Here is a 15,602-nt window from a genome sequence, read left to right as displayed (position 1 = left end):
CGAGCCTTGTGCATGCAGCCGGCGGGTCTGGGGTCTCGGTCTCAACAAGGGGGTAGACCAACTAACTCACTGCGCCAGAACCATGCTGCCGTGAGCTGCATCCAAGCTCACCTAGCCAACCTCTCCCGAACTCGTTTGGCTGGATGCCTGGGGATGCATCCCCCTTGCAACCGCACATTGCGACACGCGAGGCCGTGCGAGATTGGACACCTGATTCCTCACGCGCAAGCAAGGAGTCCCGCGGGTCTCCGGAACAAGGAGGTCGTACGGAGTCGGATACCGTTCTCACCATGCCGCTTTCCACTTTTCCCTCGGCATGCCTTCGTCGAGGAGGCTTTCCATCCACTAGAAATGAGTAACTAGCTAGGTAATTCTCAGTCAAATGTGAGCAATCACATCAGGGACGCGGGAGACCTCTAGCTAACGCTAGCAGTCGGCTCCGTGGCTGAACAAGCCCCGAGGAGTTGACTGGGCGGTTAGAGAGGCTTGCATTTCACCTTCACCGGCTGCCGCAAGGGTCACATCAGGAAATCGTTGTCTGCCTCTAATGATCTTTAACGTCCGCACTCCGGTATTTACCGTCATGTTTGCTCTCCGCTGTGCAAGAACCGTCGTCGTGACTATGACAGTCTCAGACGGAAAACCTACACCGACACACCTGACCCCCACGGAAGTTCTCCGTGCATACCACCTAAAAGGTAAGGTATGTAGTACCCAGCTGTGAAGGACGAACGAGCCCTCAAATACTTACGCCGTTCCTTCGCTGGTTCCACCGGTGACTGGTAATTGCTGCGAGTGTGGTAGGGAAAACAGACTTGTTCACGGTACTAGTCAGCCTGAGAAACAATCATGATATGCGTCCGAGTGCTTTGCGGTCTCCGTCTCACGGAAGGCCGCTGCAAGTCTCGCGGCTTCCGTGAGACGGATGGAAGTCTCCAATGGACTCTACCATGTAATACCTAGGCCGGGTACTATACCATACCTAAGGTACATAGGTACTACCTAATGCTGGGAGGCGACGGACACATTACCTAGGTACCAGGTAGTTACACCTCATGCCGCGGTTATGGGAACCTATACAGATTACACTCACCACAGAACGCCTCCTCAGCTGCATCTCACTCCTGGCACTCCAGGTCACGCTGTTCTGATAGTCTCCGGCTCGCCGCGTGCGATTTCCTAACATTGCTGGTCCATGCCCCTTCCGCCAGATGCTTTGCAAGGTATCAACGGCCTACTACGGATCGTCATGTAATTACCCAAGTTATATACCTGCTAACGGTGACGTGTTCATCATCCTAATAGTACTAGACCAAACCTGAAACAGGCGTGTACGGTACGGTACATACAAGAGCCAAACGTGCACCAGCCGAACGCCCGTGCATCCCTTCTAGACTGTGATATCATGGCCAAGAGACAGAAAACAAGGGGGAGAGCAAGACGAAGGAAATGAAGCGGGCCCGGGAACTCGATTAGGCAAGAGAGCAGAAGAAGACACTTCCGGTTGCCACCCAACAAACCCCCCCCCCAAACAAACAAGCCGCATCTCCATCGAAACTCAAAGCAACGGCGTAATTCTCGTCCAGCCGAAGTAAAAGGTGCTGCTTAAAGAAGAGCTGCGACGCTAGCCACGACGGTCTATGCAACGAATATATACCTCTTCAAGAAAAAAGAATCTTTCCAAGGAAAAGTCTGGGCTCACGCATCCGAGTAGTAGCCGTCGTAAGGGCCGTGGCCATGCGGCTGACTTCCGCCAACGACATTCTCCGTTGAGCCCCAATAATTGTTCCTGGCCCTGCGGTCGCGCTCGAACTCGGCCCAGCGCTTCATGGTGATCTTGCTGCTGTCAAATTCACCCTCGTACTCGATACCGGCCTTCTTGGTCTTCTCGCCGGCCGTCTTTCTCGTGTCGCCCCAGGAAAAGTCGTCGAACTTCCAGAAGGAATACGTGGGGAGTATGAAGTTCCAGACTGGCAGCGAGAGCAGATAGATAAACATCCAGATGACGTACGACCAGCTGTGAGCCGTCACAACGATCAACACAGCCGGAAGGCCGAGAATCAGACCTAGCAGGACGAGCGGGATGATCTGTGGCGGCGAATTGATGATGGAGATGATGACTAGAATGGTTAGTTGGGACTATGACTTCCAGACAGGTGACGAAGCGGAAAAGCGACTGCCAGACTTACCAACATAGAATGTGAACGCAATGGCAGCAGGCAAAACAAGTGTACCAATGAGCTCGATGAAGACGATAAACTGCATGCTGAAGCAGAACGTGCCACACAGATCCCTGACAAGGACAAGTTCCATCAGGTTGTGGATGGTCGAGTTGATCCAGCGACGGCGTTGGGAGAGCAGGACCATAAAGGTGTCCGGGACGGTCGTCTTGCACACAGCCTGTGGCACGAAAACCTGCTTGCGCTTTGGGAAGGTACGCAGCATTAGCGTCGATAGGTATCGGTCCTCACCAAGAAGCAGCAAATTCTTCTTGTGCAGCGTGTCAACCACGTTCTCCGAGTAATGCTCCACCACGTCCGGGTTGGCGAGGATGGGGACCCAGTAGTTCTGAGCGCCCTTGGGCGCCTTGATGCGGTACATGCAGAAGCATCCGGGAAGGCAGGTGACACCACCGAAAACCGATTCGAACGACTTGGAAAGATGGTGAGAGATGAAGTACTCAAAGACCTGGATGGCCGAGACCCAACTGGCTCGCTTGTTCGCGATCTTTGTCTCACCGCAGAGACCCATGATCTCGGGGTCTTTGACCATGGCCGAAATCATGTGCGTCAGGCTGTCGGGGAAAACCTTGGTATCGGCGTCGACCATGAGGACGACCTCGTAGAAGTCGGGCGAGATGCCCGTGACCTTCCAGAGTCCGTTGAACATCTCGTACTCCAGCTCCGTCATCCGCTCATCGAACATGACCTTCTGGAGGAAGGACATCAGGATGATCTGACTGTCGCGTTTGCCACGGTTTCCGGGCTTCGCCTTGACCGCCTCATCCGGTGTCCCACACTTCACAACCACCATCATGGGGACCCGCTGCTGCTTCTCAACAGGGATGGCGGACTTGGCGCCGTAGTCATAGAAGCCCGAGTAGATCTTGGCCATGTTGTGCCGCTTGGAACCGCTCGCAACGGCTACGTACGAGAACGCCTCGACCTCTTCCGGCGGGGTGCTGTGGTCCTTCAGCATGCCGAGGACAATGTCGGGGGTTGACATGGCCTCTCCTTTGCCCTTGATGATGCCATCGCAAATGACGAGAATCACCTTGTGGCTATTGGGGTAGTCCGTCATTGCAATCGAGTCCAGAGTCGTCCGGATGCCCATCTCGCCTTCCGAATAGGCAGTGACCAAGCAAATGGCATGGGCCAGCGGAAAGCCGAACGGCATCCAGTCCGACGGAGGCTGAGGAACCACGGCCTCGTGGATGAAGCCCGCAGGCCCTGGGCCTTCGGTCGGGCTGTTGTTCGATGCATACGGATCCGATTTGAGAAAGCTTGTCCGGCTGTCGTTACCCTGCCGATACATCCCCCCAGGGGTGAGGAGCTGGCCGGCAGCATTCTGGCTTGCCATGGTGGTGGGTAGCCCGGATTTCCGACTCGCTCGGTCGACGCCGTAGACGGCCGAGAAGCGAGACGTGGTAGGGAAGAAAGTGCTACTGCGCTTGCTGTGCCGATCAGAAGAGCCGTTGACGCTGCTCCCAATGTCGCCCGCCATTCGTGGAGGAGCCCGGTAGATGTCCTCTGACCAGTCCTCGATCTGCCGGTTGCGCTTCCGAGGGTCGGAGGTCTGAGAAGTCTTGGCCGCGGCATACGTCTTGCTTATGAACCATTGGAACACCAGAGCAAGCACGAACCTCGCGAGCACAACGGAAAGAATCAACACGAGCGAGACATAGAGTACGACCTGAGAGGCAATACACCCGACAGTGTCGGTGTCAACCGTGCCGACCTTGATGATCTCCGTGAAGCACTCGGCATTCTGCTTGTCGCTAGAAGACTGGAAAGCCCGTGTGATGTCGCGACCGCGAATCGCCTTGTTCGCGGCCGAGTTTCGATCCCTCAGCTCCTTGAAGCGGTCCGGATAGGTCACCTGTGTGTCGTTGAACCAATTCAGAAGGTTGAGGTCGAGGACGTTACCGGAGTAGACTACGAGGTTGCGAGAGCTGTTCTTGATGTCATCCCACGTGAAGTAGACGTCAGCAGCGCCCTTGAGGCCCAGATAAAACGTGTCTCTGGCGGAAGCGGTAGTATGGCAAGCGTAACCGAGATAGTACGGAATCGTCAGGTTCGGTTGCGAGGATCCATCCTGGTTGAAGGTTGTGCAGGGAAAGTACCAGGCTAGGTTGCCGCTTGAATCCGTTGGGACGTCGGAGCCAGGGGCGGCCCTGATAAGGCCCTTGCATTTGCCGTTGACATTCTGGAAGAGAAAGCTTCCATCCTGCCCACCGTGCTTCTCGGGAAGGTCATAGAGGACATTAGCGCCGCTGCCGTCCAAGCGCCGGGGAATGCCCTGCGCAGGAGGATGGTGAGATGATGAAAGGTCGTAGGCCGATCCGTGAAAAATCATGTAACCGCCCGAAACCTCGTTCACACGTAGTCGTAGCGGAGGGTTGCCGCAGACGGTTTGCGTAAAACCGAATGTGAGGAAACCGACGAACGCCATGATGAACAGAATGATGCTGATCAGACCCATCTTTTCCCTCCATGCCCTTTGCTGAGCCTTCGCTGGCATCCCGAAGCACTTGAGGATGAATCCCGGACACCAAAAGGTCACTATCGCGCAGTAGATGTTCCAGAGACTCGGCGGTCGTATCTGCTCGACCTGCTTCTGGCGCTTCGAGTCTTTGGTGATCTTGCTGTGCTTCGCGGCGCTCGATGCCCTGCGTCTCGTCCGACCTGCCTTCTCCGGCTCAACGCTCCGGTGCTTCGCCGAACGATGTCTCCTTGGCGGCGAAGTGTCTGAGAGAACTTCATCGTTCCTCGAACCCGATCCAGACAAGTCGGTAGTTCCTTCCAGATCCTCCGCAATAGGATCATTGCCCGTCGAGGACGGTAATGTATCCATATTTGCCGCATGCTTCCGGTAGTAATAATTCGGGTGGTCTTTGTCTATCCTATTCCGCTCTGGCCGGATGAGACTCCTCTTCCGCTGAAACGGCGACTCGGGCGGGTGCCCATGGGGTGAGGTGGGAGACAGGGGAGCTCTCTCTATTTCCGGATTAGGCGACGCAATAGTTTCGGCGAAGGAGGATGCTGATGGCCCACGTTGATGGAGTGACTGTCCGGCGCTGACAGGGGCATACCCGCCGGCCTCAATGTCTGCGGGACGCTGCTGGCGTCGCGACTGGGTGTGCCGGTAGCTATGCCGCTCTTCGAACGAGGGCGTCGCGCCCGGTCTTTGGGGGAGCGACATGATCCTAAGAGTCGCAAACTGTTAGCGGTCACGCTCGTCGCTGCGGCGTCCGCACCGTGACGCGACCGGGTAGAGACTTCACCCAGTCGAGGGGTTTGTTGTTGGCCGCCGACTTGGGAACACGACCACTGGCGCCGTTGGCCTCAACTCCAGAACGGACAGAACGCGATGCAAGAGAAGCGAGAGCCAGCCCAATAACCTCCCGAGAAATCAAATAATAGAAGAGGCGGGCATGGCTGTCATAGAGGGGAGTGGAAAACAACCTACTGCGACGGGGCTTGGTGCGCGGAATATGATAGGTGTTGCTGGGTACCTGTATGTTGGCAGCACTGGCAGGCTGTTTGCTGCGCTGGTGTTGCTGCGGGGAGTTTTGTCTCTCGGGAGACGGGAAGGCGCCACTAGAAGTGGACAATGCTGCGAGATGATTTGCAGCGCCCCTGGCTTAGCGAAGCGAAGGGAAGGAAGGAGCGCGGCTGGGCAACCGAACGCTCGACTTCGTGCCGTTCACTCAGGCGACCTAGCTATTCCCCTGCGAATCGCCCGATACTTCAGTGCCGCGCAAGTTGTGACTAGCCGGGACGATGCAAGAATCAAGAACCTGAAGACAGTGCTGCAGAATTGGGCTGGCCCAGGTGCGGAATTTGCCAGAGGTTTCAAGGGCAACGGCAATGGAGAAATGCCTCGCGCTTCCCGCCGCACCAAACGAAGTCACCGGCCCCCTTAAGGGCGGAATGCCAACGAGCGGCGGAGCAGCTACAGAAATCAAAAGAGTGAATACTGGCAGAACCAAACGAGAGACAACAGTAGGAGACTTCAGCGCTGCACGAAGCACAGCTGGCGAGATAGCGGCATGCTGCCCTGGCTCGAGGAGAAAGATCGAAAATCGAAAACCGCAATCGACGATTCTGGACGCCCTCGTCTGAACTTAGTTCAGTTCAGGGGCATCCCGCACCGTATGCCCGCTGAATGGCGCCAAGTTCCTACTGTGCCTGGCCCTTTATCTGAACTCCTCGATTTGCGGAGTATCCGCTTTTTCTTCGGCAGCTCAGTACGGGTTAGGGTTACCTTACACATGTGGAACACCCTAGAAGAATGCACTACCTGAGTTAGTAGGTACGGATCCGTACGAAGTACCTTCTTTATTAACGGACTGCCCTGGCACAAAATTCGACAAATGATTCTTATTATTAACGTTAGTTCTGCGTGAGTAGTATTGAAACTCTAAACATGGCGCCGCATACGAGAACTGCTCAGCAGCGGCACCACACTGCTTCTAGTTCGCTGCGTCAGCAAAAGCTCGTAACCAACTTTGCTGAGCACGGGACCTTCCCAACTACATCATATTCCCGGTTGTGTCCGACATGCCTCCCCTTTCCTGCTTTTTTTGTGGCTCGTATCGAAGCCCATCAGTTTGATTGCGACAGATGCATCGCCAAGACGCTTCCAATTCCGATGCGCATTGTTGCCCCACCCCCATTAAAGCCATGCACAAGCCATGTACGCAGAAGGGACTTTTGAGTTTGATCCGGCCGGTGACATCGGTCGGCGGCTGCTGAAGTGTCGCTCTGATGGTTTGGTTTTCAATGTCAATGTGAGACGACCGTTCTTGATCGGCAGGCCCCCCCTCGGCCCGATCAATTTCAGAGCCTCAGCTGAGGTACGTACCCACGTGGTACCTCCTTTCAGTTGAGGCTCAGAAGCTGTCAGAGGAGGGCGTCCTCGAGGGCCGGGCAAGATGGAGGCTCCTGCATTTCAGCCGAAACAGGTGGGTTTGCATTTTCCAACCAGACGCAGTAATAAAGTTATTCAATCCTCCCGGCACCGTCTGTTCAACTTCTGTTTGGTCAACTACACATTACACTATACCTATATATAGTCCGTCTACGCGAGGTGATGGCGTATAATATGCATCTAGCTCATGCCCAATACGTAGACGGGAGGTTCTCACGCGTTGAGGTAAGGCGGATGATGTTAAACCAGACATTGTCGGAGAATCCACCATCGCGGCAGCCCGAGGTGTACATCAGAGTGTTCTGCAATGACCCGGAAACCCTTTGCCAAATCGGCACAGCGCATATTAGCAGCTTGTCGCAGGCGACCAACAGAGTGGGAATGCGCCGCCTTCAGACACCATCCCACGGAGTCAACGGGCGTCAGTGCCAGGCTCGGGAGCCGGCACGCTGCTGATGTGCTGTTGGCTGGCCCACAATTGCTAATTTTTGTGGGGTTGAGACATTGTTCGACGTTGCGAGGGGTACATACGTACGGTATATACATACTCCGTACTGTGTCATATACACTACGGAACGACCTACGGTATGTATGCACAACGTTGGCCTTTCAGCCCTGTGGTTCAACGGCCTTCGTCAATCAAGACCGTTGCTCATGCAACGGCTTGATGAAGCCGGAGCAACAGGGCATTCATATGCGGCAGGCGTGGCTCCTGTATCGTTGTGACCACCTACATGTACGAGTTCGCGCTGCCGGAAACAGCGGAAACTGTGGGCCCAGCGTTAGTTACAGTTCCTTGCCGGTTGTGCACGCCGGACGGTGGCGGGAGTCGCATGCGGTGTTCACTGCAGATTGAGAAACTCAAGCGTTAGGAAACGTTGTTTGACTTGCCGGGACGTTCTCGGATCAGCCTTATTCGCCTTGGCGATGGGCACAACATTTCTGTCCGAAACCCGCAGACGTGGTTCGGTGATGATTCCGGGCTACCTGCCGGTGTCCGGCGAGGCACAGATCAGCCGTTCCCACATCCGGGGATGAAGTCATCGGACTGTGCAGTTGGCAGCGCCCGATCCGGACTGGACGCTTCACCTACTAGTGTAGCTCGAGCTCTTCCTCTTCCATCAGCTCTACTCGCCAAAAATGGAAACGATAGTGGCTAGTGGAACTACTGTTGTATAGTCGCTCTGGGCGCTGCCACTGGCCAACCACTTGCGCCCCAACGTGGTCGGCCTTACTGTAGCTCAATCGTTAGTGTGATGTACATACCGTGACCGAGGAAGTACACCGTACGAAAGAGGCTCGGCGGCTGGATCGTGCCGTTTCGTGAATGGCAGGACGAGATCTCAACCATAAGGGTACAACAAATGACACGCCGAGGGAGATGTATAATAAAAGATCAAGCGCAACCAGCGGTGGTCAAGGTATGTTTCCTCGGAAAATGAGTAGAGAAGACAAGTTGAAGTCACCTGGGGCCTTGCATACGTGACGTTTCCCGCTGTAACTCGCTTCTTGGCCGGAACGAACGGTCTGAAAACGGCGCCGACCGCAGTGGACGCGTCCCAACTTCAGAATGTTCGTGAGCTGAGGTATGCCGCTATGCATGACGCGTATCCGTATGCCTTACTACACGTATATATGTTTGTTTACTCGGTACGCCGCTGCCTCTCCGCTGTCGAGTCACAAGCTGTGAGGACGAGGTCGAGCCGAATCAGATTGGACGGGCGAGGCAGGGCCAACATCGAGACGGGGCACTGTTCGGCTTAGGTGTAGTGCTGTGCTATGTCCGCGCTGTGTAGCTCGGCCGCTTGCGTTGCTGAGCACAGCCTGCCTTCGAATTGCGCGATGGGATGAGAGTAAGGCTGGACGCATGCCTCAGTTGGGCACGCATGCGCAGAGCTTTCCCATCCTGGGAACGGACCGCTACTCTTTGCAACGCCAGACAGTAGAGTGCCTGTAGGTTTTGAAATTTGATGAGCACTCTGTCGCCCCCCTCGCCTTCGCCCTGGATGAAAGTGTGAGTTTCTCACGAAAAACCCAACCAAACAATAGTAGTAGGTAAGGTACCTAACTTCCAAAGGCTGAAGTTTGCACACGAAATACGGAAGAATGGAAGGGCAGGTTTCAGCAGGCAGACGAGAACCACCTGCATTAATGAGTGGTGGGCAGACACCCAGACACCCCTGGCTCTTCCAAACATCTTGTTAGTTACGTTACAAACGGGACCCGTTTTAGTGCTGCACCATCAAGGTTTTCCGCTATCTTATTAGTGTACTAGGGAGCAAAAGTAAGACTGGGTACGAGACTGCACCGTTTGTCCGTCTTTCCGTTTGTTCCATGCAGCAGAGCCACCACAGGGCCCACGGTGCCGTCTTCCTTCGCCGATCCAGGTCCAGCGAGTCCGTCGAAGCGGTAACGTTAGCTGCCCACTCTTCGCTTCGTGCTGTGCAGTCCATCAGACTTAATTCCCTCTCCATCATCCAAAACCCGACGCTCGTTGGCCTTTTTCGGTTTATTTTATCAACGTCCGCTCGCTGCCGCCTTCGTCGCTGCCGCTCGCTATTGTACAGTAGTACCTGCTGACCGTCCTGCGGCCCGTCTGCGGCTTCCCTTCGATTGATCGTCTGGCACGCCATTTGGAATTCAATTCTGCGACTGCGAAAGTGCGACTTGGAGCAACCACGCAGCCGGCGGCGGGCCAGGTTTCCACAAATGTATACGTGAGAGGGGTACAGACGGCTACAGTAACCTAAGCCTGGATTGATTCCAACATCGTCAACAAAATCCAAAGCAAGCATAAGCCACTCGCTTTCCCCCCTCGCAGACCGTCGCGTCGCAGACAAAAGGAAACCGGGCAGAACCTCAGAATTCGCCGGCGCCGCCGTCTTCCTGACCGCCCGGAATGGCGGCCGTCGGCTCTCCTCCATCGTCCTCAGCCGCTTCCCCCAGCAGTCCCGCCCGTAGGAAACCCGTGGCTCTTCACGGCCTCTCTCCCGTCGAGCGGTATGATTGGGGGGAGAATGTGAAGCCGCTGCCGGTGGCGCCAATGTCTGAGTCGCCGAGGCTGCGACAATCTCCTGTCTCGCCTGTCAAGGTCAACTTCCAGCCAGAAGACTGGGCCCGCCCGTCAACCGGGAACATCGAGACGCACCTCCCGCACGGCGGCCCCATCCCTGTCCCTGCCTTCGACCGTGCGCTACCCAAGACGCCCGACGCCCCAACACCACCGCCGCACACGCCCGGATACCAGCCAGAGCAGAGCCATCGACAGAGCTCGGTTCCAGATGCATTGGGTCTGCATTCTGCCGCCAATGGCACCGGAACGCCGCTTTCGCCTCAGGCCGCTAGTGCCCTGAGCACAGAGTTCGACCAGCTGAGCATGGGCGACGAGCATGGGCTAAAGGGGGAGAACCGGAACAGCCGGGAGTCAGATACAACGACCAGCACGTCACGGCAGCAGACGTCAGCCGAGTCATCGGCCACCACGAGCGCGAGCTCTGTGTCTGGGATCCTCGATGCTTCGGACAACCAAGACAACTCGGCAGACGCATCCACCAAGAGCTCAATCATCGACGATGGGGGGCCGCGACCCGAACCCGTGCCCCAGCTGCACTACCACCACTCGGCCTTGCTCCCACGCCCTGCCAGCATAGCGGTTGACCAGGATCCGAGAGCTCAGTCAAACCCCAACCTCGCCGAGACTGGTGCTAGCATCAATCGCCATCTGACTCCGAATGCCAACTACATGAGGAGGAGTTCGCTGCCGCGGCCCCAATCAGCATATTCGGTGTATTCTGACCTTGGGCCGCGGGGGCGTTCGCCCGGCATGTTGGGCAGCTCCCAGGGCCGCGCACCCTCGGCGCATTCGAGGAAATCCCCCGACGCGCGGCCGTCTTCGTTTGCTGAGCTGCTTAGTGTCCCATATCCGCAGCCGGCGCCGGCGCCCATTACGTTCGACAACTCGCAGCTCCGATCCGCTGTGGGGAACAATGCGTCTCTACTCAGCGCCGAAAAGACACTGGAAATGTACAGGCAGAACGTGAAGAAAACCAACGATTTCTCGATATTGTACTCGTTCGCCGTCTTCCTCATCGCCACAGCGCAAGAGCAGGGGCTGGATTCCCAAGATCCCAAGAAGAGCAAGAGTCCGAAGCCCGCGTCGGGGGAAACGCCTGTCTCGTCCCCGCACGACCTGATCCGCGAAGCGCGTGCCATCCTCCAGAAGCTGTCCAACAATGGGTATCCCTTTGCGCAGTACTATCTTGCTGACGGCTACGCGTCGGGCCTCTTCAGCAAGGGCAAGGAGGACTACAACTCTGCATTCCCGCTTTTCGTCCTTGCTGCCAAGCACGGGCACGCAGAGTCGGCGTATCGCACCGCGTTGTGTTACGAGTTCGGCTGGGGCTGCCGTAAAGACCCTGCCAAGGCCGTGCAGTTTCTGCGGACGGCGGCGTCCAAGCGGCACCCGGGTGCCATGACGAGGCTCGGGAAGGCTTGCTTGTCGGGCGATCTCGGGGAGAAGCGGTATAGGGAAGGCGTCAAGTGGCTCAAGCTAGCCGCCGAGGCGGCTGACGCGGTGTACAATGCGGCGCCTTACCACTTAGGATGCCTGTACGAGACGGGCTACGGCGACGACGTCTTCCTGGACGAGAGCTACGCCGCAGAGCTCTTCACGCAGGCCGCCGATCTGGGGCATCCCGAGGCTAACTATCGGATGGGCGATGCGTACGAGCACGGCAAATTGAACTGCCCAAGAGATCCAGCCCTGAGTGTGCATTTCTACACTGGTGCGGCGGAGCGCGGCCACCCGGCGGCCATGATGGGACTCTGCGCTTGGTATATGGTCGGCGCAGAACCTGTTCTTGAAAAGGATGAAGAGGAAGCATACGAGTGGGCACGGAGGGCAGCGGAACTTGGTAAGTCGTTTCCCCGAACTCCCTGATATCCGAGGCAGGAGTGTCGACCGCTGACCACGGGGGCGTTCCACCAGGCTATGTTAAAGCGCAATACGCTGTCGGATACTTCACGGAGATAGGCATCGGGTGCCGGCGAGACATCCTCGAGGCTAATGTGTGGTACGTCAAAGCGGCCGACGCGGGTGACGAGCGTGCGAAACAACGCCTTGCCGCCATCCGCGCCGCCATCAGTGGTGGGACACCGATGGAGGTGGCGCCGCCTCGGAATGCCAAGGTCAGAAAGAGTGGCGGAGAGGGCGACTCCAAGGAGTGCATAGTAATGTAATGGGCCCTTGATGAGGGAGCACTCCCGAGTGGCCAAACCCGCATATTGTTTGGGAATGGGTAATGGTATAATACGACATCCACACATGCGACCACGGTCCAGAGAGGTAATATCGGGGCTTTGGCTTGTTCTGGACGATTGGATGGAGACAAGTTTTGATGTTTCATGGTGGCATTCTGTGCCTTCTCCCTCTTCTTTCCCTCCCGAGGCGACCTTTTGGACACCCCGACGGCAGCGACTTGGTCAATCGGTACCCGATCAGTTCTCAGGACGAAACTAGGATCCAGGCCGACTACCTCCCCGATCCTGTCTCCACAGCCGCCGTGATGGCCGAGGGTATTCGCCAAGGGGCTTCTTTTGTTATCAGTTCCAAAAAATCATTTCCTCGGCACTTTCGATACACATTTTGCATGGGCACAGTGCGGGTGGAAAAGGGTGCATTTGGACGAACAGAAGCAGGCGTTGCCTTCTGTTGCCTCTTATTGCATCCCGAAATCACCCCATCTCCGTGCTTCCCCGGCGTCAGGCGCGTTTGACTACGACGATCATATCTTGAGGCACCTAGCTAGGCCCCAGTATGGGTGGTTGAAGAGAGGAGGTGAGCTGGCGAGGGTTGTACATACATATATACGATTACGGTTACCCTTGTTTCTTGCGTAATTGCAGGTTAGAGAGCGCTGTTAGAGCCTGTTGAGGTCCTTTTTTTCCGTTGCTGTGAAATTCTCATCGCCAGCGCACTTTGACAGACACAGAAGCCAATGGTTGACAGCACCTTTGGCGGCAGACCGTTCGGGTTACTAAACGAAGCGAGGAATTCTATGAGTTACAGTATATATACAGCCTTCTTGAGGGGAATGAAGCCGATGATGATGTTCAGAAGAAGAATCCATTGATGTGATGCCAATGTTGACCAAACAAACGCTTCCGTACAGTACCAAGCCCCTAGAACGCCACGCTATAGCCATCTATACAGTACTACACTGGACAGAGCTTTTCCTAAGGTACCTAGCCAATCCCTTTTTTTTTTTTCTTTTTTTTTTTCAGGACAGTCCCCATCGCCGCTCTACCTCCCGAGATAAAGCCGTATGTCTTCCTAACTTGGTCACTACAAGTCCTTCAACTTGCGAGTCGACCAAGCAGCCACCAACGAGCTCAGCGCCCCGATAAACATACACACAGCAATGGCGTTCGGTCCATTGGTGTCGCTGTGCTCGCTGGGGTGCGCCTCGGTCGCCAGTTCAGGGCTCTTGCCCGGCTCCAGCACCGCAAACACCACGCCGCTCATCATGGTGCTGATGAACTGGGGAATGGTGACGAAGATGTTGAGGATGCCGAAGTAGATGCCGCTCAGCTCACCTGTTGAGCCGGTTGGGGCGTTGCTCGGGGTGCCGCCGCCGGCGGCGCCGGCTTCGAGGACACCGCCGTGCTCGAGACGGAGCATCTCGATGCTCGTGTCGTTGGACAGGCGGCGGTAGGGCACGGCGGTGCTGTTGGCGGCGGCGGCACCAGCCGGGTCGGAGGAACCGCCCAACTTGTTGACTTCGATGCCGAGGAAGGTGACGGGCGCCCACTGTGCGACACACCATGGGACGCCGCACAGGGCGACGATTACCGTGGCGAAGCGGAACGAGGTGGCGAAGGGGGTGAAGAACATGGCGACGGCGAACACGACGTTGCCGGCAACCCAGGCGGTGAGCAGGTCGGGCTTGACCTTGTTGAAAGCCTCGACCAAAGGCGCGATGCTGGCCGGGGGCCGGTGGGTAAACGTCTCTTCCTCGGGCGCTCGGATCAGAGCCGGGAGGATCCAGGCGCTGAAAAAGGACACGGTCGAGTACGCGGTCAGGGCCATGCTCCCGATGCGGCCCATGTCGCCCAGGGCATCATTCGAGGTTCTGGCATCGGCGGATACGTCGTAGCGGAAGTACGTCTCGCCAACCCAGGTGCTGCTGTAGATGATGAAGGGGAACCAGCTGATCCACGACCAGAATACGGCGTTGCAGATGCCCCGAATGCGCGGAGGCAGCGTCAACAGCGTAGACCAGATTTGACGGGCGACCTTGAAGCGGCCCTGGGCCCGCCGAGGGTCGTGCCGCACCGAGATAAGAATGCGCTCCGTGACGGCCCAGCAGGTAATGGCCGAGGTGAGCAGCATGCCCAGGGCAGCGATGATTGTGAGCTGCTTGAACTGGGTTTCTCCAAGCCCCGGGCCGAAAATCTCGACGAGGTCCACGGCGCCCATGGCGTAGCCGATTATGTGTCCGAGGGAGTTCATGCGGCTTGCTGAGGAGGGCTGTCAGACACGGGGAAATAAAGCACGACGAGGGGAAGGGAAGCAATATCACTTACACCACGCGGCCCCTGTCTGCTGCTTCTGTATGGGCAAGGTGTCTACAACCAGGCTCCTCGCGCAAGACATCACTGGAAAGGCTTGGTGTGAGTGACGGAACAGGCAGCAATCACGGTCTGTGCACGGCCTTACCTGCATTGATGGCGAAGTCAACGCTGTAGAGGGACAGGACGGCAAGCATGATGGTCAGTGTCTTGGCCGCGTGAGGGTCGGATACAAAGGAGGCCACAATCTCCTTGGTGAAGCCCAGCGTTATCAAACTGCAGGCGACGATGAGAGACCCGATGGCTATGATGGGCCGGCGTCTGCCCCATTTCGACGTCGACTCATCGGCAATGACGCCTATTATCGGCTGCACGATCAAGCCCGATATTGGTCCTGCCACCCAAACCATGGACGTCTGCCCTTTCGTCAGTCCGAGCGATAGCAGGTATGGCGTGCAGTCTGTTGCACCATTGTACATGTACCGTTAGCACTGTGTCCACATGGGGCCGAAGTCAAGGGGCTTGGGTCATGGGAGGGTCGGCTCACAGGTCATCTCAACACCCCACGTGAAGCTATAAAGCACACACCGGTTAGCACAATACTGGTCACCGGCACTCCCTGCCAAGCGAAAAGCGCAGGTACGGACGTAATACCGATAGAGACGCAGGTCAACAACACCATGCGCACCGTCTCAGAACTCCCCTCCACCTTTGGCTGACCCGCCCATGTCGACATCTTCGGGGTATCGTCGTCGTCGTCGTGATCGTGGCCGTCTTCGTCGCCGCTGCCACCGCAATGAGCACCCGACAGTCGCCTTCCCGCGTCCCGGATCCGGCTTCCAGACGGACGGTACCTGGTCCTGGATGTCGGTCGACCGGCT

General features: G+C 56.8%; 4 protein-coding genes across 4 annotated transcripts; 2 read left to right on the top strand and 2 right to left on the bottom strand.

Annotated features, from left to right (window-relative positions):
* Positions 1-1,442: 1,442 nt before the first annotated feature.
* On the bottom strand, positions 1,443-5,909 carry B0T15DRAFT_35775 (glycosyltransferase family 2 protein). The gene is made up of 3 exons (XM_062864153.1): positions 5,735-5,909; positions 2,190-5,425; positions 1,443-2,120 (listed from the first exon to the last, which is right to left on the bottom strand). The coding sequence occupies exons 2-3, from the start codon at positions 5,419-5,421 to the stop codon at positions 1,699-1,701; spliced, it is 3,654 nt and encodes a 1,217-aa protein (XP_062726156.1). The 5' UTR covers positions 5,422-5,425; positions 5,735-5,909; the 3' UTR covers positions 1,443-1,698.
* Positions 5,538-6,373, top strand: B0T15DRAFT_35832 (uncharacterized protein). Its single transcript, XM_062864154.1, has one exon. The coding sequence runs from the start codon at positions 5,654-5,656 to the stop codon at positions 6,143-6,145; it is 492 nt and encodes a 163-aa protein (XP_062726155.1). The 5' UTR covers positions 5,538-5,653; the 3' UTR covers positions 6,146-6,373.
* A 3,519-nt stretch (positions 6,374-9,892) lies between these two features.
* On the top strand, positions 9,893-12,473 carry B0T15DRAFT_35627 (uncharacterized protein). Its single transcript, XM_062864149.1, has 2 exons — positions 9,893-12,065; positions 12,140-12,473. Exons 1-2 carry the CDS (start codon positions 10,052-10,054, stop codon positions 12,388-12,390), a joined length of 2,265 nt encoding a protein of 754 aa, XP_062726154.1. The 5' UTR covers positions 9,893-10,051; the 3' UTR covers positions 12,391-12,473.
* Positions 12,474-13,026: 553 nt separating this feature from the next.
* Positions 13,027-15,547, bottom strand: B0T15DRAFT_35646 (major facilitator superfamily domain-containing protein). Its single transcript, XM_062864150.1, has 5 exons — positions 15,376-15,547; positions 15,269-15,294; positions 14,870-15,181; positions 14,737-14,808; positions 13,027-14,670 (listed from the first exon to the last, which is right to left on the bottom strand). Exons 2-5 carry the CDS (start codon positions 15,273-15,275, stop codon positions 13,496-13,498), a joined length of 1,566 nt encoding a protein of 521 aa, XP_062726153.1. The 5' UTR covers positions 15,276-15,294; positions 15,376-15,547; the 3' UTR covers positions 13,027-13,495.
* Positions 15,548-15,602: the final 55 nt, after the last annotated feature.

Source organism: Chaetomium strumarium, assembly GCF_033439665.1.
Source record: "Chaetomium strumarium strain CBS 333.67 chromosome Unknown B0T15scaffold_1, whole genome shotgun sequence".
NCBI classification, from domain to species: domain Eukaryota; kingdom Fungi; phylum Ascomycota; class Sordariomycetes; order Sordariales; family Chaetomiaceae; genus Chaetomium; species Chaetomium strumarium.
Note: the sequence above shows the minus strand (reverse complement) of the source record. Positions and strands in the feature narration are given on the sequence as shown.